This window comes from Giraffa tippelskirchi, chromosome 2 (genome assembly GCF_054371585.1).
Source record: "Giraffa tippelskirchi isolate mGirTip1 chromosome 2, T2T-mGirTip1v1.2.pri, whole genome shotgun sequence".
Classification (NCBI taxonomy): Eukaryota; Metazoa; Chordata; class Mammalia; order Artiodactyla; family Giraffidae; genus Giraffa; species Giraffa tippelskirchi.
Genome location: NC_137276.1, coordinates 90,583,189 through 90,601,949, shown reverse-complemented (window position 1 = coordinate 90,601,949; position 18,761 = coordinate 90,583,189). Strand labels below are relative to the sequence as shown.

The following is an 18,761-nucleotide window of genomic DNA, read 5'->3' as shown; positions in this document are numbered from 1 at the left end:
TTGGGGCTTCCCAGGTGGCTCAGTGTGTAAAGAATCCACTCGCAATGGAGGTGATGCAAGAGATGTGAGTTTGAACCCTGGGTTGGCAAAATCCCCTGGAGGGAGGCATGACAACCCACTCCAGTATTCTTGCCTGGAGAATCCCATGGACAGAGGAGCCTGATGGGCAGCAGTTCATAGGGTTGCAAAGAGTTGTACACAACTGAAGTGACTGAGCAGGCAAGCATGCATGCACTCATAAACCACTTGAGGATATTGTTAAATTTTAGAAGCTGATTCAGCAGCTCTGGTGCTGTATTTAAAACAAGGTGCCACATGATGCCAATGCTGCTGGGCTATTCTAAAAAAAAGAAGAGCAGCCCCTGGTATATGGGAGCTGGCCTGTTACTATCAGCTGGGCCTTGTTGTTCTCTTGTTGAGTGTAAACAATTTCACATAAAACATCAGACAAGTTCACTCTGTGACCATAAAGAATCAAGACAAAAGTAAGACTACTAGGTAATCACATTTAAACACAAATAATGAACACTATCCAAACCACAGCATCCCTATTCTGGCTATTATGAGTGATGCTGTATCTTTACCAATTGTAGGCTTAGGCTCTATTCAGTCTTTCCTCCTGCTAGAGAAGATTTACTAAAATGTCCAATCACTCATGCTTTCTGAGAGCATCTAATCCAGAGCAAAGCCTTGATTCCTTAAGCCCTTCCTAAAATCACCAAGCATTAGCCCACATCCATAACAAGTCCTTTCTAACACCTTCTGAGAGGTCCCAGTGTTCCTCTGGTGAGTAGTTTCTTCATTATAACATGTAATAAACATGACTTATTCAACTACAGGTGTGTTCTGGTGGTCTTTGCTGGAGCAGTAATGCAGCAATGTGATGGATCAGACTGACAGCTGGGTCACCAAACACTCTGTGCTTCCTGATGTGACTCTGTAGAGACTCAGAGCAAGCAAGTAATCTTGCCAAAAAAATGAACCCTGATCTGATTCAATTTCTAGATTTAACCATCAGTTTACAAGAAATACTGAGGCTAGGGGAACATTAAATCATATTTAATTCAACCACAAGACAACTTGCCTTTCTTTTCCAATAAATAAACGACAAGAAAAATAGAAGATGGAAGGGTAACATATAGATTAAAAAATAATACTAGATGCCATATCCATCAATTGTAATGTGTGGCCCTTATTTGGGTTCTAATTTGTACAAACTATTACATGAACTAATAACGATAATGACAAAAAGAAAATTCTGCCTTTTTAAACAGAGGAGAGCACTTTGATAATATTAAAAAAGATTGTTAATATTTTTAGGTTTCATAATGACAACCGTCATTTTTTAAAACATTTGCAAATAAAATGATATGATGTCTGAGACTTGTTTTAATATAATTCAGTCATAGTGAGAAGGAATGTAGGAGGATATCGATAAAACACTTTGGCCAAATTTTATTATGATCATAATTTGCTAATATGAAGGGTATATGACAATTCTGGTATATGACCAGTACCAGTCCATGGCCCATTAGGCACTGGCCCACACAGGAGGAGGTGAGCAGTGGTTGAATGAATGACGCTTCATCTGTATTTGCAGCCTCTCCCCATTGCTTGAATTACCACCTGAGCTCTACTTCCTGTTTCAATCAGTGGTGGCATTAAAAGATGTAATATGCTTGAATCAACCCCAAACTATTCACCACCCCCACTCCCAATCTGCTGGTACACAGATAAATTGTCTTCTACAAAACTGGTCCCTGGTACCAAAAAGGTTGGGGACCACTGCAATGGAGCATTTTTGAAAGAAGACAAGTTAAAAAGAGAAGAATTAAGAACCATAAGTCAAGATGGCTACATGTTCTAGGGAAACAAACAATGGAGAATTTTAAAGCGTCTTTCCCATTACTTTAAGTTGCTTTGAGAACTATTTTTTGAGAGCTGTTAGAATATTCACCTGCTTTTTAAAATCACTAACAGATATGTCAGCTGCAAGTAAAAAGGAATAAGGAATTATTATGTTGACTTGGGTGATGCTCTTTAGAGAAAAATTCAATTTAAATGTTTGACCCTTAGAAAGAAGAAAATATATTATTTGGGCAATTACCTGGATCTGTAGCAGACATCAGTGAACCAAAAAACAAACAGTCAGTGAAATGAAAGTCTCCATTTTTCAGCTGGTCAGCATATACCATAGCCTTCACAAAGCCATACATAATTAACCTGTTGAAGAGAAAAATAGGATCTTCAAACATCAAGTTGAATCCTGTGTAAACCCATGCCATTAGATTTAACATTCTAATGGGCTTCCTGAATAAGCACGATGCACAAATTACCGCTATTCTGCTTATTTGTAGCCATGCTAGTTCTCAGGACACTGTCTACCAAATATCACAACTCATTCCCCTGGCAAAAGATAGCACAATGTTTTATAGCATGGTTCAACAAAAACAAGTATCTCAAGGGTATAAAAAATTATCCGTGAAACATGGCATAGCAAATCATGCCCACAAATACAGAGGTACACAGACATTTTAAATGGATTACTTTTTAGTTTTATTGTTTTGTCTGCTGGGACATCTGAAAAGGGTTCAAATTTCAAGTCTTTTACTGTGATGAGAAGGATATTGGCCACTCACAGGGCACTTGGTCAACCAGTTACTTTACAATGGATGAGTCTCTACAACTGCTGGTGTCAGGCACTTCCACACCCACAGAATCACTGTTGGGTAAGAGTGCCTGTAACTTCAACACACTGCTGAAAATGAATCCTGAAATCATTATATTTTGATCTTCAAGGAAAGCTGTTCTTTTCATGAGATTATAACATGTTTACCAAACCAGCACCATGGAATGCAAATTATCTGTTTGGGGTCATCTTTTGTCACCTTGTAGCTTTTAAATTGTATTTAACTATTTAATTGACTGAGTTTTTCTAAGTCCTAGAAAGGAAATACAGAGACAGGTAAACTGGACCACAGTTGAATCACTAAAAGTGACTGTAAGAGTCTTTAGAAACTACAGACCCTCAGAACCATAGATGGTTGCTCAGATATTCACATTCATTTAAAGCTAGTTTCTTGAAAAATGTTCTAGGGTTGTGAACATGACTAAAAATACTAGAAATCAGACATTAGAAATTGTAATGTCAGTGAGAATGTAGATATTTTAATTGTCTTAAGAAAAATTTCTCCGTGAGAGAATATTTCATACACATCTGCATTTAAATTCAGTTTCCACCACTCACTAGCTATGTGATTTTAGAGCATTACGAAAACCTTCTGAACCTCAATACCCTTATTCTTGAGTTATGAATAACAATAATGGTCAGTCTACAGAGTTGTTTTAAAGACTACCTGAAGTAATATAAATTTGTGTTTGGACATATAGTAAATTCTCAGTGCAATTATTACAGATAATAGTAATAATATTCACTTACTATTTCTACTTCTTCATATGTTTTAACTCATTTCACCCACAAATTGATTCTATAATGTAGGTACTATCTGCATTTTACAGATGAGAAAACTGAGCACTGTGTGATCACGTAACTTGCTGAAGTTGACACAATGATTAAATTGTGGAGTCCAGGTTTGAACCGAGGAAATTTGACTCTGGGTCCTGGGTTTTTAACCACCACAGCATATTGCCTAGATGAACAGTTATATATTTCATATTATATGTTATATCATATAATATTCTCTCAACTAGTCCATGAAGTGGTAGTTCTACATAGTACTAAGGGGCATCAATGAAAGTCTTCCTAAGAACTTGGAAATAATACTCCTCTTGAGTTGAACTGTTAACACAACCAACATGAGTTCAAGCAGAAAGAACCAATATTTCTGTGAAGTATGTGGATTCTAGAAAGAGAGGCTGGATCTTAACCAGTCTGCCAGTATTAACATATCTGAGAAAGACTGTGTCATGGACATAGCAATGGTTTCTGGAAAGACGCCCCATCTACAGTTATCTTGGGGAGGGCATTCTGCTGGTTACCAGGGGGTGAAGCCTCTGGAAAGGTATAGGGTAGCTTCACTCAGTTTATTTGTTATTCAATAGATATTTATTACTGAAACTTTACTATGTGTCAGGCTCTGTGTGGGGTGTTTAAAATACATCAATAAATAAGACCAAGATCTCAGTCCTTTATGGAGCATGCATTGTAAAGCAAAGCAGATGGCAATAAAATAAAATAGATTCTAATTATATATGTTAGGCACATCACCCTCTGAATTAGAATATGCATGTCTGATGAACATTGATAAACACTGAGACATTCTGAGCAGTCATGACAGCACCAGGGAAATGCTCACTAACAGTAATCCCCTCAACCTCATCTGGTGCTAACCTGACTCCACTACAGTTTTTCTTGTTTGAACTACACTTCCAATATGGAGCATGGAGATGCTCTGGAATCAATATCAACTTTAAAACCTGTGACTGTATTTCTGAATTCTATTCTCATTAGTTAATTTTATAGGTTAAGAATCTGAGGCTCAGAATTAAAACAACTTGCCCCATATTACCCAATAGAAGTTATTAGATTGGATAAGATAAAATATATGCACACATGGAGAAGCTCTATACAGTCAGCAAAAACAAGACCAGGAGCTCACTGTGGCTCAGATCATGAACTCCTTATTGCCAATTCAGACTTAAATTGAAGAAAGTAGGGAAAACCACTAGACCATTCAGGTATGACCTAAATCAAATCCCTTATGATTATACAGTGGAAGTGACAAATAGATTTAAGGGACTAGATCTGATAGACAGAGTGCCTGATGAACTATGGACGGAGGTTCGTGACATTGTACAAGAGACAGGGATTAACAACATCCCCATGGAAAAGAAATGCAAAAAAGCGAAATGGCTGTCTGAGGAGGCCTTACAAATAGCTGTGAAAGGAAAAGAAGCCAAAAGAAAAAGGAGAAAAGGAAAGATATTCCCATTTGAATGCAGAGTTCCAAAGAATAGCAAGGAGAGATAAGAAAGCCTTCCTCAGAGATCAATGCAAAGAAATAGAGGAAAAAAGAATGGGAAAGACTAGAGATCTTTTCAAGAAAATAATAGATACCAAGGGAACATTTCATGCAAAGATGGTTTCGATAAAGGACAGAAATGGTATGGATCTAACAGAAGCAGAAGATATTAAGAAGAGGTGGCAAGAATACACAGAAGAATTGTACAAAAAACGACCTTCATGACCCGGATATTCACGATGCTGTGATCACTCACCTAGAGCCAGACATCCTGGAATACAAAGTCAAGTGGGCCTTAGAAAGCATCACTACAAACAAAGCTAGTGGAGGTGATGGAATTCCAGTTGAGCTATTTCAAATCCTGAAAGATGATGCTGTGAAAGTGCTGTACTCCTTATGCAAGCGAATTTGGAAAATTCTTCAGTGGCCACAGGACTGGAAAAGGTCAGTTTTCCTTCCAATCCCAAAGAAGTGAAAGTGAAAGTGAAGTCGCTCAGTCATGTCCGACTCTTTGCGACCCCGTGGACTGTAGCCTACCAGGCTGCTCCATCCATGGGATTCTCCAGGCAAGAACACTGGAGTGGGTTGCCATTTCCTTCTCCAATCCCAAAGAAAGGCAATGCCAAAGAATGCTCAAACTACCACACAATTGCACTCATCTCACACACTAGTAAAATTATGCTCAAAATTCTCCAAGCCAGGCTTCAGCAATACATGAACCGTGAACTTCCAGATGTTCAAGCTGGTTTTAGAAAAGGCAGAGGAACCAGAGATCAAATTGCCAGCCTCTGCTGGATCATTGAAAAAGCAAGAGAGTTCCAGAAAAACATCTGTTTCTGCCTTATTGACTATGCCAAAGCCTTTGACTGTGTGGATCACAATAAACTGGAAAATTCTGAAAGAGATGGGCATAACAGACCACCTGACCTGCCTCTTGAGAAACCTGTGTGCAGGTCAGGAAGCAACAGTTAGAACTGGACATGGAACAACAGACTGGTTCCAAATAGGAAAAGGAGTACGTCAAGGCTGTATATTGTCACCCTGCTTATTTAACTTATATGCAGAGTACATCATGAGAAATGCTGGGCTGGAAGAAGCACAAGCTGGAATCAAATTGCTGGGAGAAATGTCAATAACCTCAGATATGCAGATGACACCACCCTTATGGCAGAAAGTGAGGAGGAACTAAAAAGCCTCTTGATGAAAGTGAAAGAGGAGAGTGAAAAGTTGGCTTAAAGCTCAACATTCAGAAAACTAAGATCATGGCATCTGGTCCCATCACTTCATGGCAAATAGATGGGGAAACAGTGTCAGATTTTATTTTGGGGGGCTCCAAGATCACTGCAGATGGTGATTGCAGCCATGAAATTAAAAGACGCTTACTCCTTGGAAGGAAAGTTATGACCAACCTAGACAGCATATTAAAAAGCAGAGACATTACTTTGCCAACAAAGGTTCGTCTAGTCAAGGATATGGTTTTACCAGTGGTCATGTATGGATGTGAGAGTTGGACTGTGAAGAAAGCTGAGCGCCGAAGAATTAATGCTTTTGAATCGTGGTGTTGGAGAAGACTCTTGAGAGTCCCTTGGACTGCAAGAAGATCCAACCAGTCCATCCTAAAGGAGATCAATCCTGGGTGTTCATTGGAAAGGACTGATGTTGAAGCTGAAACTCCAGTACTTTGGCCACCTTGTGCGAAGAGTTGACTCACTGGAGAAGAGTCTGATGCTGGCAACGATTAGGGGCAGGAGGAGAAGGAGACAACAGAGGGTGAGATGGCTGGATGGCATCACCGACTCGATGGACATGAGCTTGAGTAAACTCCGGGAGTTGGTGATGGACACGGAGGCCCAGTGTGCTGCGATTCATGGGGTTGCAAAGAGTCGGACATGACTGAGCGACTGAAGTGAACTGACTGATATCATGCAGGCTTGGCAAGGTTACATGGAAACTAGAAACCTCATATACTATCAATGAAAATAAAATTAAAGTTTTTATAAAAGCCAATTTGCCAATTTATTTAAAAGTATTAAATGCTTTATATCTGTAGCTTATTAAATGATTTTCTATAAATTGACAAGAAATTAATCTGAATACAACCCAAAAGGTAATTAGATTATTTCACATTACTGGTATTCATGAGTGACAAATTCAAAGCAATCTAAATGTCCAGTGAATAAATTACAGAACACACATATAACGAACAAATATGCAACTCAATACAACATACAAGGGTGTATATTAGGCACAGAAAAGTAAACTGATAAAGTGGTGATATATAATAATTTATAATTTTACAAAAATTGAACATAGGCATATCTATAAACAGAAAAAGATCTGACGCATCTGGGACGTTACTAATGGTTATAAATATGGAATTTGAAAAATGGCAACGATAACCCTATATGCAAGACAGAATAAGAGACACAGATGCATAGAACAGTCTTATGGACTCTGAGGGAGAAGGTGAGGGTGGGACGTTCTGGGACAATAGCATTGAAACATGTATATTATCATATGTGAAACAGAACACCATTCCAGGTTCGATGCATGAGACAAGGGCTCAGGGCCGGGGCAATGGGATGACCCAGAGGGATGGGATGGGGAGGGAAGTGGGAGGGGGGTCCAGGAAGGGGAACACATGTAAACCCATGGCTGATTCATGTCAATGTATGGCAAAAACTACTACAATATTGTAAAGTAATTAGCTCCCAACTAAAATAAATAAATTTATTTTAAAAAAAATGGAATTATATGTGGCTATTTTCTTTTTTCCTTTTTTGTATTTTCCAGTTCTTTTAAAATAACAGTAATAACAAAAAGAAGAGCAATGTACACTAGTGAGTGGTATTGTATCACCCAATAGACACTCATTATGTCATTGAATCTTCACAATACTGTGAACTAGATACTATAATTATTCCTTTTTACAAAGGTGAAAGTGCTATTCTTTAAAAAGAGAGATTAATTAAGTTGCCAAAGATCCCAGAAGTTGGCTTGTGACAAAGCTGGATTTGAACCCAGGCCCTGGAGGAGGGCATGGCAACCCCTCCAGGATTCTTGCCTGGAGAATCCCCATGGATAGAGGAGCCTGGGGAGGCTCCAGTCCAGGGGTCGCAAAGAGTCAGACACGACTGAGTGACTAAGCACGAGCACAGCTAGATGCCAAAACCTGCACACGTAACTGCCATTCTGCAAAGCTTTGGAATAGCTTTGAAATGAAGAGAAACACGTGCATGTACACACACACACACATACACACACACACACACACACACACTTGTATACACAGTTTGTTTGCTTTTAAAAAGAAACTAAGTGACTTGTCACTCCAAATCAACTCCCGGACACAAAATAACTATAATTCCAATATCTTCTTTGAGATAGGAAAGAGAAAAATAGCCCAGTGCAGTATGAGCTCAATATGATCATTTTGTTATTATTAATAACAATGGTCATTGTCACTGGTGATTACAATGTTAATAATTAGTGTGTATGTTATGTGCCAGGCACTTTTTAAATAAATGGTAATTATTGGTATTGTTGCTACATTGTTGTAACTAACTGGTTATAACTATATTAACTGGGAGAATTAAAAAGTGAACCCATTAGCAACCACCACATTCTCATAGAGCAGCGTGTTCTATCAACACTTCACAGAAAGCATCTCAGATGGCTCAGGATACAGGAAAGATGTGGTCTTATGGGGGGAGGGGAGCCAGTGAAGTCCAGTGTATGCAATGCTGTGAAGATGGTAGATGAAACCAAGTGAGATATCCTTCTGGGGTCAGTCTGTGGGGGACATCCCAGGTCACAGAGAGGGCTTCTCTGGTGGCTCAGCTGGTTAAGAATCTGCCTGCAATGTGGGAGACCTGGGTTCAACCCCTGGGTTTGGAAGATCCCCTGGAGAAAGAAATGGCTACCCATTCCAGGCCTGGAGAATTCCATGGACTATATAGTCCATGGAGTCACAAAAAGTCAAACATGACTGAGTGACTTTCACAGGTCACAGAGAAGGGCATAAGCAGAACTTCCATATACAAAGCAAAATTGCTGATAACACTGATTTCAACAAATAGCCACTTAGCGTTATTCTTTAAAAAGCACAGTGCTTATGCTATGGAGGATACAAAGGTGAAAATCCATGACCTGCCTTCAAAGAGCAGAGTATCACAGGATGGCAGTCATGTCACCTATGCCAACAGAAGGCATTGGGTAAAAGAGAATTTGGGGAAATGCTCTACACAAAGCTCCAGATACTTGAGTGTTTGTGACACATGTACTGATTTTAAATTCCATGAGCTTGTTTCACACTATTAAAGCTCCACACCTAAAGGCATGCTGCAAAAATGTTTCAAAACAAAAAGTTCCAGAAGGCTCAATTTCTTGGATGAGTTTTAAGTGTGCCATCTCAGTCTCTCTCAGGAATTTTTTTTTTTTTTTTGAGAATACATGTTCTTTTTAAAAAACAATCTTGATCAAGCTATGAATAGAACCACTGGAAAAGGCAGTTTTTTGAATTGCTAGAGATAAGCAAGGGGACTTGCTGTTAGTTTGGAGACAGCTGTGTGGACCAAGCCTGTTAACTGTCAGAAGAGACGCATGAAGGTACGTGAAACAGACCATTACATGGACCTCACTCTGCAGTGGGAAAGCACAGCACCAACAGGCTCTGAAAGCAATACAAAGATTATAATCTGCACCTAGATTTCTTATTTCTACACTCAAAACATTTCCTCTGGATAAGTTTTTTCTCTGTTCACATTTTAGATAGTTTCAATCTCACAGTTTATTTTTTTCTGGCACACATTCAAGTGCAATATCCCACTGGAAAAATCAGAAATTCTTTTTCTTTACAGCTTCATTGAGATATAATTCACATATAACATTATGTCAGGTTAAGGTGTATAGTATGATGATTTGAGATATATATATATATATATATATATATAGCAAAATGATTACAATAGGGTTGATAAACATATCCATCACTTCACAGTTATAGTATTTTTTTTATGTGGTGAGAACTTTGAAGAATTTTTATGATTTACTCTCTTAGCAACTTTCAAATATACAAGAAAGTGTTATTAACTATAGTTACCATATATATATTACATCCCCAGATCTTATTCATTTTACAACTGGAAGGTTGCATCTCACACCATCTTCATTCACTTCTCCCACCTCCCCCTTGCCCTCTGCTCCTGCAACTATCAATCTGTTCTCTTTCTATGAGAGAATTCATAATTAATCAATACTGGGATGGGTGGGGTTGCCAAGGTCTTCTAGCCTGTAGGGCATTCAGAGTTGGACTGAATCAAGATTTTCTTAAAAGCAAATTTGAGAGAACTGTGTGGTATGTATTATTGCAGCCTTGGGTGTGGATGAAAGTGTGAAGAGAACATAAAGTGGATGAGGGCCCATGACTGGGGCCTGGGAACTCCAGCATCTGAAGATGAGGTAGAGATGATGAGGAGCAAAGGATATCAAGAATCAGTCAACAGAGACATGAGTGGAAATCTGGTAGAGTGTCACAGGAGTCAGGAGAAGAGGGTTTCAAGGAGGAGTGATGCATAGAGCTGAGTGTTGAGAAGACGGCCCTTTTATTTAGGGTCATTTGGAATGTGGGAACTAAAGTGAGATTAGAAAATGAGGAAATGGAGACAGGCAACACATCCATCCTTTGGGGAGTTTGGTTTTGAGGGGAGTCAGGTCTTTCTCCACTAGGAAGATTGGGATGAGACTTGAGTTGATATAAAGATACGAGGAAGAAGTTGTGAAGAGGTTCACGTCTCACAGATGCTCACAAACATATGTTACACAAAAAAAGAGTTACAAAATAAGAATTCTGCATTGTCAAGATCAGTGGCACAAAGTGGTGAGTCTGAATTTGGGTGAAATTATATGGACCTTAATATCCCTAAAAGGGCTTCCCTTGTAGCTTAGTTGGTAAAGAATCTGTCTGCAGTGGAGGAGACCCGGGTTCGATCCCTGGGTTGGGAAGATCCCCTGGAGAAGGAAATGGCAACCCACTCCAGTATCCTTGCCTGGAAAATCTCATGAACAGAGGAGCCTGGAGGGCTGAAGTCCATGGGGTCGCAAAGAGTTGGGCACAACTGAGCGACTAACACTTACTTACTTATATGGACCTTAATAGGACCACGGACGACTCCTACAGGTGTCAAAGAGATGATTCTCCTTTTTGTCATTGTTCCTCACTGTGTATGTATGCATGTGTATATATATATGATAGCAAATGCTCTCTCTATATACATATGTGTGTATACATACATAGGTACATATACAGTATTTCCTGTCATAAAAGTCTTTACTAAAGCCTATGAGAAATGCAAAAATAAGCCAGCCATGACTTCCATCCCCAGGAGGGAGAGACAAGTCACCTACAAAAGCAGAGTACATGACAGAAAGTGCTAAGTGTTGTAGGAGAGGTGCACATTAAGGGCATTCAATTCCCAGAGGAGAAGCAACTCCCTTGGGGACACAGGAAAGACTTTGAGAAGAAGGTAGCATATTTGCTGAATCTGAAATACACGTTCAAGTAAGGAGACGGCCCGCAATGTCCTACCTATATATGAGATGCCGAAACTACTGATTTTTTTCCCTTAGAATGTAAAACCTTTCCTACTAAGAAAAGTGAAAGTGAAGTCGCTTGGTCATGTCTGACTCTTTGCGACCCTATGGACTATAGCCAGCCAGGCTCCTCTGTCTACAGGATTTTCCAAGCAAGAATACTGGAGTGGGTTGCAATTTTCTTCTCCAGGGGATCTTCCTGATCCAGGGATCAAACTTGGGTCTCCCACATTGTAAGCAGACTCTTTACCATCAGAACCACCAGGGAATCCCTTTCCTACTAAAGGTAGTTTCTTTTTGGATCAGTACACAATCCAACGGACAAAGAAATGAAATCTCTGCTTTAGCAATCTGGAGAACCATCTGCCATCTATCGCCCACTGCAGAGATGATGGGGAAAGACTTATCCTATGTCCTTTGTGGTTCTATTTATGGCATTTACCTCAGCAACCAGAATGGATTGCTCTACCCCAAGAAGCCCATGAAGTATGTGGGCCCTACTGTAGCTAAATCAAGTACTAAGGTCTCACAAACTAGATGACCTCTTTGGCCCATTCTACTTTTCCCACCAGTCCCAAGACTTTGTTTCTCCTTCTGTTTTATTGAAAACTGGGGAGAAGAAGAGGATGAAGGAGTCAACTGGGTGGCTTGTGGGCAACTTAAAAGAAAATGGGGGATCAAGTAGCACCACTCAGCTTTGCCATGGTGACAAGTGAGCCTCTGTTCAGTTCTTAGATACCTTGCACAAGGAACTAGGAAGACTGAAGACTGCCTGCCCTTTCAGAGGAAAGGGATAGAGGGAGACAGGTTTGAGATGAAGGGAAAGGTTGCATTCAACTTTTCTGTCCATATGTGGAAAGAGGAGGCTGATAAGGGAATGGGATCGGGGTAGGAGGAAGAGGTGGGATGAGGGGAGGGTTCATTGTCAGCAGCAGAAGTGTGTACTGAGGTTGGGAAATTCTATGCCAGGACATTTGACCAAACAAAAATGTTTGCAATAGTTGTCATCAAGACAACTTTAATCCCACATTTCTGTCCATGGCTTCTACTCCCCTACTCTCTTCTTGGCTTCCCTGGCAGCTCAGATGGTAAAGAATCTGCCTGCCAATGTGGGAGACCCAGGTTTGAACCCTGGGTCAGGAAGATTCCCTGGAGAAGGGAATGGCAACCCACTCCAGTATTCCTGCCTAGAGAATTCCATGGACAGAGGAACCTGGAAGGCTACAGTTCATGGGGTTTCAAACTTTAGTTCTTCTTAAGGCACCTATCTGTCATTGGGTAGGTGGCTCTCTGGCCCTGAGATTTTAAGAAGGAATGAAAATAATAGAAATAAAAATGGGTGAAGGAAGAAGAGAGTGAACATATGAGCATTTGTTGAGTTCTTACTCTGTAGAGCTACCATGTTAGTGTAGTTTCTATTTTTTATATCCTTTCTTTCTCACACAAATACACACCAGATGAGCAGCCATCATGAATCTTAGATTACAGATATTACAGACAAGAAAAGCCAGCAAAGGGTATAAATGAGACTTAAACATATGTCCCTTTCTACTTTTTAGTATTTAGTACTACTATTTAGCATTTAGTATTATGTAGAAAATTGAAGATATCTTTGCCTTGACTTCTCAAATTCAAAAAGTCAATTACTATATTCTTTGTTTCTGGTAGAAATTTTTTTAATGATGAAAATATTTGTTATCTTTATTGTGTGAATAGTGAAAGTGTTAGTTGCTCAGTCATGTCCAACTCTTTACAGCCCCATGGACTGTAGCCCGCCAGGCTCCTCTGACTATGGAATTCTCCAGGCAAGAATACTGGAGTGGGTAGCCAGTTCTCTTCTCCAAGGCATCTTCCCAACCCAGGAATCCAGCCCAGGTCTTTTACATTGTAGGCAGATTGTTTACCATCTGAGCCACCAGGGAAGCCTATTAACACCTATAATTCCAATCCAATACTACAGATTTTTCCTCCCTTTTTCCCATTCTTTGTTTGTACCGCATTCCTCCACAATGATTTTCTCCAACAAGTTCTCAACCTCCCTGGTTCTCAATGATACCAATGTATTTACTCCTTTGCTCATTGCTATAATACATGCAAATGATTTTGAAATTATTATATTCATGTCAATACCAAAAAACTATTGTTAGAAAGTTTCAAATTTCTTCATAGTTATTTTTAGAATATGCCTCATTGAGAAGTATAGCCCAATTATTATGACCAAAAATTATTTGTATTAGATTTTTTTCCTTCTGTATATAGTTATCTTACCAGTTTACTATGTGGATGGGTTTATTTCTGTTTATATTCAGTTTTAGGATCTTTTCCCATATTTGATGATTTAATTTTATTTTTTGTATGGTAAAATATTTACGTGGGTCAAAAAATCAAAACTATAAAAACAATACATTTGGAGACATCTCTGTCTCTTTGTTGGCATTTCTTCTTTATTTTAACTCATCCCCTTCAGATGATCAGTTTCACTCACTTTTGATTTATCCTTCCTATGTTTCTCTTGCAAAAATGGTTATGTATTCTTATTTCACATACTTTCTTACAAAAATATAGCATATTACCTGTGTCTTCTACTTAAAATACTTTGAAAATCACTTCATATCAATTTATAAAGATATTTCTCATTTTTATAGCTGCATATTATTCCATTGCATGGACATATAGTGACTTATTCTATCAATCTGCTCTGCATATATGCATGTAGATTGTTCTCAATATTTTGCTATTATAAATAATACTACAATGTATAAACTTGTGCATATTTTGTTTCATATTTTTGAAGATGAATCTTCAAAGTAAATTAATATAAATAGGATTATTGAGTGAAAAGTTACATTCATATGCAGTCATGTGAGATACTGCCAATCCCTATTGTACGACTGTACTATTTTTGTAGAAAGTTTTTGACATGATACACAATGGGACCAGCTTTTTAAGAGTTAGGAATGGCCTAGAAGACCTTGCTTTTCAGCATCAAATTTGACTGTAAGAAGATATGGAAAGCACCAGGCCTTTCACGATTTTCCTTTAAGTCAGTTTTATATCACGCTTCCTATGGGCCTAGAAAAAAACATGGTCACTATGATTTGCAAGAATGGAAAGACTGCAGAGAGGCAGTTGTGATGAAATACACGTGTCTTTAACCATAGCTGAGGTATAAGGCTTTGGGACCTTGAGATCCTTGGAACAGAGTTAAGTGAGTCTATTTTTCCATACTTTTCTGCCCACTTGCCTGTCAACTTGTCACTTTCTTGGGTCTTCCCTGGAGGTCCAACAGCAATCTACATAGTTGCCTGCAGGGAAACAAACTTCCTTCCTATTAAGTGTTTCACAGTTCTTGGAGGAAATATGATATAAATTTCAAGCATGCATATGGATTGGGTGTAAGCCACAATGCTGAAATGCATAAGAAGCTGAGATCTACTGAAAGGTGAACTACACACAGGTGAGAACTTGACCAGGCATCCTGACTGTATGTCTACACATATCCACTTTCTGGGAGCATGCTGGCTCATTTGGGCCTGAAAGAAGATTGCTTCTGAGAAGACTGAGAGGAATGATGAAGGCAGAGTGGGACGCAGTCACACTAAAGGCATCATGGACCCTAAATTACAACCTCCCTTGCAGAGCTGGTCAGCCTGTGTCAGGACCTGGGGTGGCCTGGCTCTTAAAGTGCTCTGAGGAACCTCAACTCTTCACCTCCCTCTACAACCTGGGCCTCCTGCCTTGTCCTTTCAGAGAAACACACCTAATGCTTACTGGATGTCATCATTCTCTCTTGCTGCCATCCTTCTTTCAACTTGTATCTGCATCATCTGTCCTTTTATGTGGTTAACAAATCTCTCTTCTTTCATTCAGATTCTATATTCCACTCTTGTGTCCTTTGTGTACCTAGCTTACTTGACTAATTTGAAGAGAATCAGCGCATCTGTTCTATTCTGCCTTCTGCTTTCTCTCTTCCCATCTTCATTCTATTCACACATTACCCAGCTTTCTAGACACTAAGGGTTACAAAGATGAATCTGATACAGCTTCTGCCCTCTGGGAGCTGACAGCTTGGGAAAAGGGACAAACTACGTGTGTAAACAATTGGACTACTAAGTGAAAAATAACAAGTTTGGTAAGAAAGCTAAAGTGATAAAGGGTTCAGGGGAGGAAAGGAGAACTATGGTCTGGGGGAAGAAAGCATTGGAGATGTATATTTCTTGAAGGACTGATAGAGTCAGACATGAATTGTGGTCATGGAAAGGGGTGGTCACTATGTAAAAGTTAACATGGGCCCCCAAAGCAGTGGGTGTCAACACATCAAGTGTGGACAATGAAAGTTGGATAATTCAAGGTGAGTACCCAATAGATTCTTCCACTGTGAATTACTATATAGTCTAATTCAATGGCTCTCAAATTTTGGTGCATACATAGGATATTAGAATCATATAGGGAGTTTTGAAAAATCATGATGCCCAGGCTACATTCCAGACCAAGCATGTTAGAATCTCTGTAGGTGGGACCCAGTCATCAGCATTTTTTAAAGTTCTTAACATTGCTTCACTATGCAGCCAGATCTAGAACAAATCTTCTAAATCAGTGGTCTCCAACCTCCAGGCCACAGATCAGTACCTCCTGTCAGATCAGTGGCAGCATTAGATTATAAAATAAAGTGCACAATGAATGTAACGCACTTGAATCATCCCCAAACCATCCCCTCACCCAGGGTCCATGGAAAAATTGTCTTCCGTGAAATTAGTCCCTGATGCCAAAAAGTTTGAGAACTACTGTTTTAAATCAACACATCATGTCTCTAGTATCCAGACCAATGAGCTAAGGGATGAGCCGGTGGAGCAGGGCCTGAAATCCTGCCTTTCTAATATCTTGCAGGTGCTGATGCTGTTTGTCTCATGCCACACTTTGAGTCAGAGACTATAAATGAGGATGCCACTAACTAAGCAAAATCACTCAGCCACTTGTGTACATTCTGGATCTAGCTGTGTACTCTTTAAGGAGGAAGCACTTTGTAGTCACAAATGGAGCCTGCCCGAGACGCAGTTAATACAGGATCACATACAGATAAGCACCTAACACCCACTGCATGGTGACTTGGTCTCCCTGCTGATTTGTGGATGAGTGATGAGAATTATTGAATAGTGTATTAGGATCCAAGGTACTGTTACATCTCAGTTCCAATCTGGAGCTCTTTGTGGAAGAAAATGAAAAGGGGAGGGGAAGAGGGAGTGAAAGAATGTCTCCCCCAGTAAAATGTACAAGTTAACAGACTGCTGCTATGCCTTTGATCTATAGGTCCACGGACACTTCTGTCCTAAGTACAAAGACCTGCCCTTCACTGACACAGGATGACTGCTTTGGTCTCATCACATCTGAGGCTGGTCACTGCAATGTTCTACCATTTTCAAAAGTGGTCAAGGGAATCTTCAAATTTTTCTTTTAACTTTTTTTTTTTTTTTAATTCTAGCAGAAATTTGCATGTTGTCCATGGAATTCTGCAGGCAAGAATATTGGAGTGAGGAGCCATTTCCTTCTAGGGGATCTTCTTGACCCAGGGATCAAACCCAGATCTTCTGCATTGCAGGCAGATTCTTTACCATCTGAGCCACCAGGGAAGCCCATTAAAGGAATACTATGCCTATTTAAAAAAAAGCAACTGGTTTCTTTGAAACTTCTTTCTTTGCTTTCAGCTTCAACTAAGAAGCTCTGATGGTAGTACAAATATGTGTATGTATATACACATATATATGTATAATTTTTGATTACAGCAAGTAAACTTGTAAAAAGCAGAGACATTACTTTGCCAACAAAGGTCCATCTAGTCGAAGTTATGGTTTGTCCAGTAGTCATGTACAGATGTGAGAGGTGGATTATAAAGAAAGCTGAGCACCAAAGAATTGATGCTTTTGAACCCTGGTGTTGGAGAAGACTCTTGAGAGTCCCTTGGGCCGCAAGGAGATCCAACCAGTCCATCCTAAAGGAAATCAGTCCTGAATATTCATTGGAAGGACTGATGCTGAAGCTGAAGCTCAAGTACTTTGGCCACCTGATGGGAAGAGCTGACTTATTGGAAAAGACCCTGATGCTGGGAAAGATTGAAAGCAGGAGGAGAAAGGGACAACAGAGGATAAGATGGTTCAATAGCATCACCAACTCAATGGATATGAGTTTGAGCAAGCTCCAGGAGCTGGTGATGGATAGGGAGGCCTGGCATGCTGCAGTCCATGGGGCTGCAAAGAGTCAGACATGACTGAGCAACTGAACTGAACTGAAACTTGTACAGCCTATCTACAACTATGAAATTCATCCTGCCTAAAGCAGCAAAAGAGAAGCCTGCTAACCTGTACAGTTGGGCCCTTGACCATTACTCTTCATCATTAAAAACACATGCACAGGGATTTCTTGGTGGTCCAGTGACTAAGCCTGCATAATCCCAGTACAGGGGACCCAGGTTTGACCCCTGCTTGGGGAACTAGATCCCATTCCCATATGCCACAACTAAGACCCAGAACAGTTAAGTAAATAAATAAAACTATTGAAAGGAAAAACACATGCATAACTGCTGCCTCACTTGCTCTTGCCCTTCTTGCTCTCCCTGGGAGGTGGGTGTAGTCAAGCTCCATTATCTTACTTTCACAAAGGAAGTAACTGTCACAAGGACCTGAGCAACCTATTCGCCACTTCACAGTCTTTATTCTACCACTTTCTTCGGGTTTGAAAGTGAAATACTTTGGAACAGTTATTTAGATCCAGAAAAAAAAAAATCAATTCAGAATCTCTATTTAAAGATATAAAACCTGACCCACCTAGGCTAATGTCTTGGTCAAAGTCACACTGAACTCAGTTGATAGAGGAGCCAGAACCGGATGCCCAGTTTTTTCCTAAAGAGATTTTTACCAGGACTGGCAGTTTCCACAGATGCTCTGCTGCTTAGGATTTCAGCAAAGGGATTAGAATCTGTGATCTGAATATAACTTGCCTAATCTATTATTCCTAAAAAACTTTCCATCCCTTCTCATATTCCCTAAAGCGTATTTATGTTCTTCAGATGTACCATTTGGAACCCTAAAGCCAACTGCTGGTGGCAACAGAAGGTAAATAACAAGAAAATGCAACTCTCTGGATTTTCCCCAATCAGATCAATTTTATAGCAAGTAGCAAGTTCATAAATAATGT

The 18,761-nt window shown here is 39.7% G+C and overlaps 1 protein-coding gene across 6 annotated transcripts in view; it reads right to left on the bottom strand.

The window, feature by feature from the left end:
- The window catches only part of SLC9A9 (solute carrier family 9 member A9), a 634,995-nt gene that overhangs the window by 455,558 nt on the left and 160,676 nt on the right, over positions 1 to 18,761 (bottom strand). For all 6 annotated transcript variants that reach the window (XM_081569480.1, XM_081569481.1, XM_081569477.1 and 3 more), the window contains exon 5: positions 2,108 to 2,223. In XM_081569480.1, the coding sequence (XP_081425606.1) occupies positions 2,108 to 2,223 (116 nt within the window). The remainder of the gene's footprint in view (positions 1 to 2,107; positions 2,224 to 18,761) is intronic.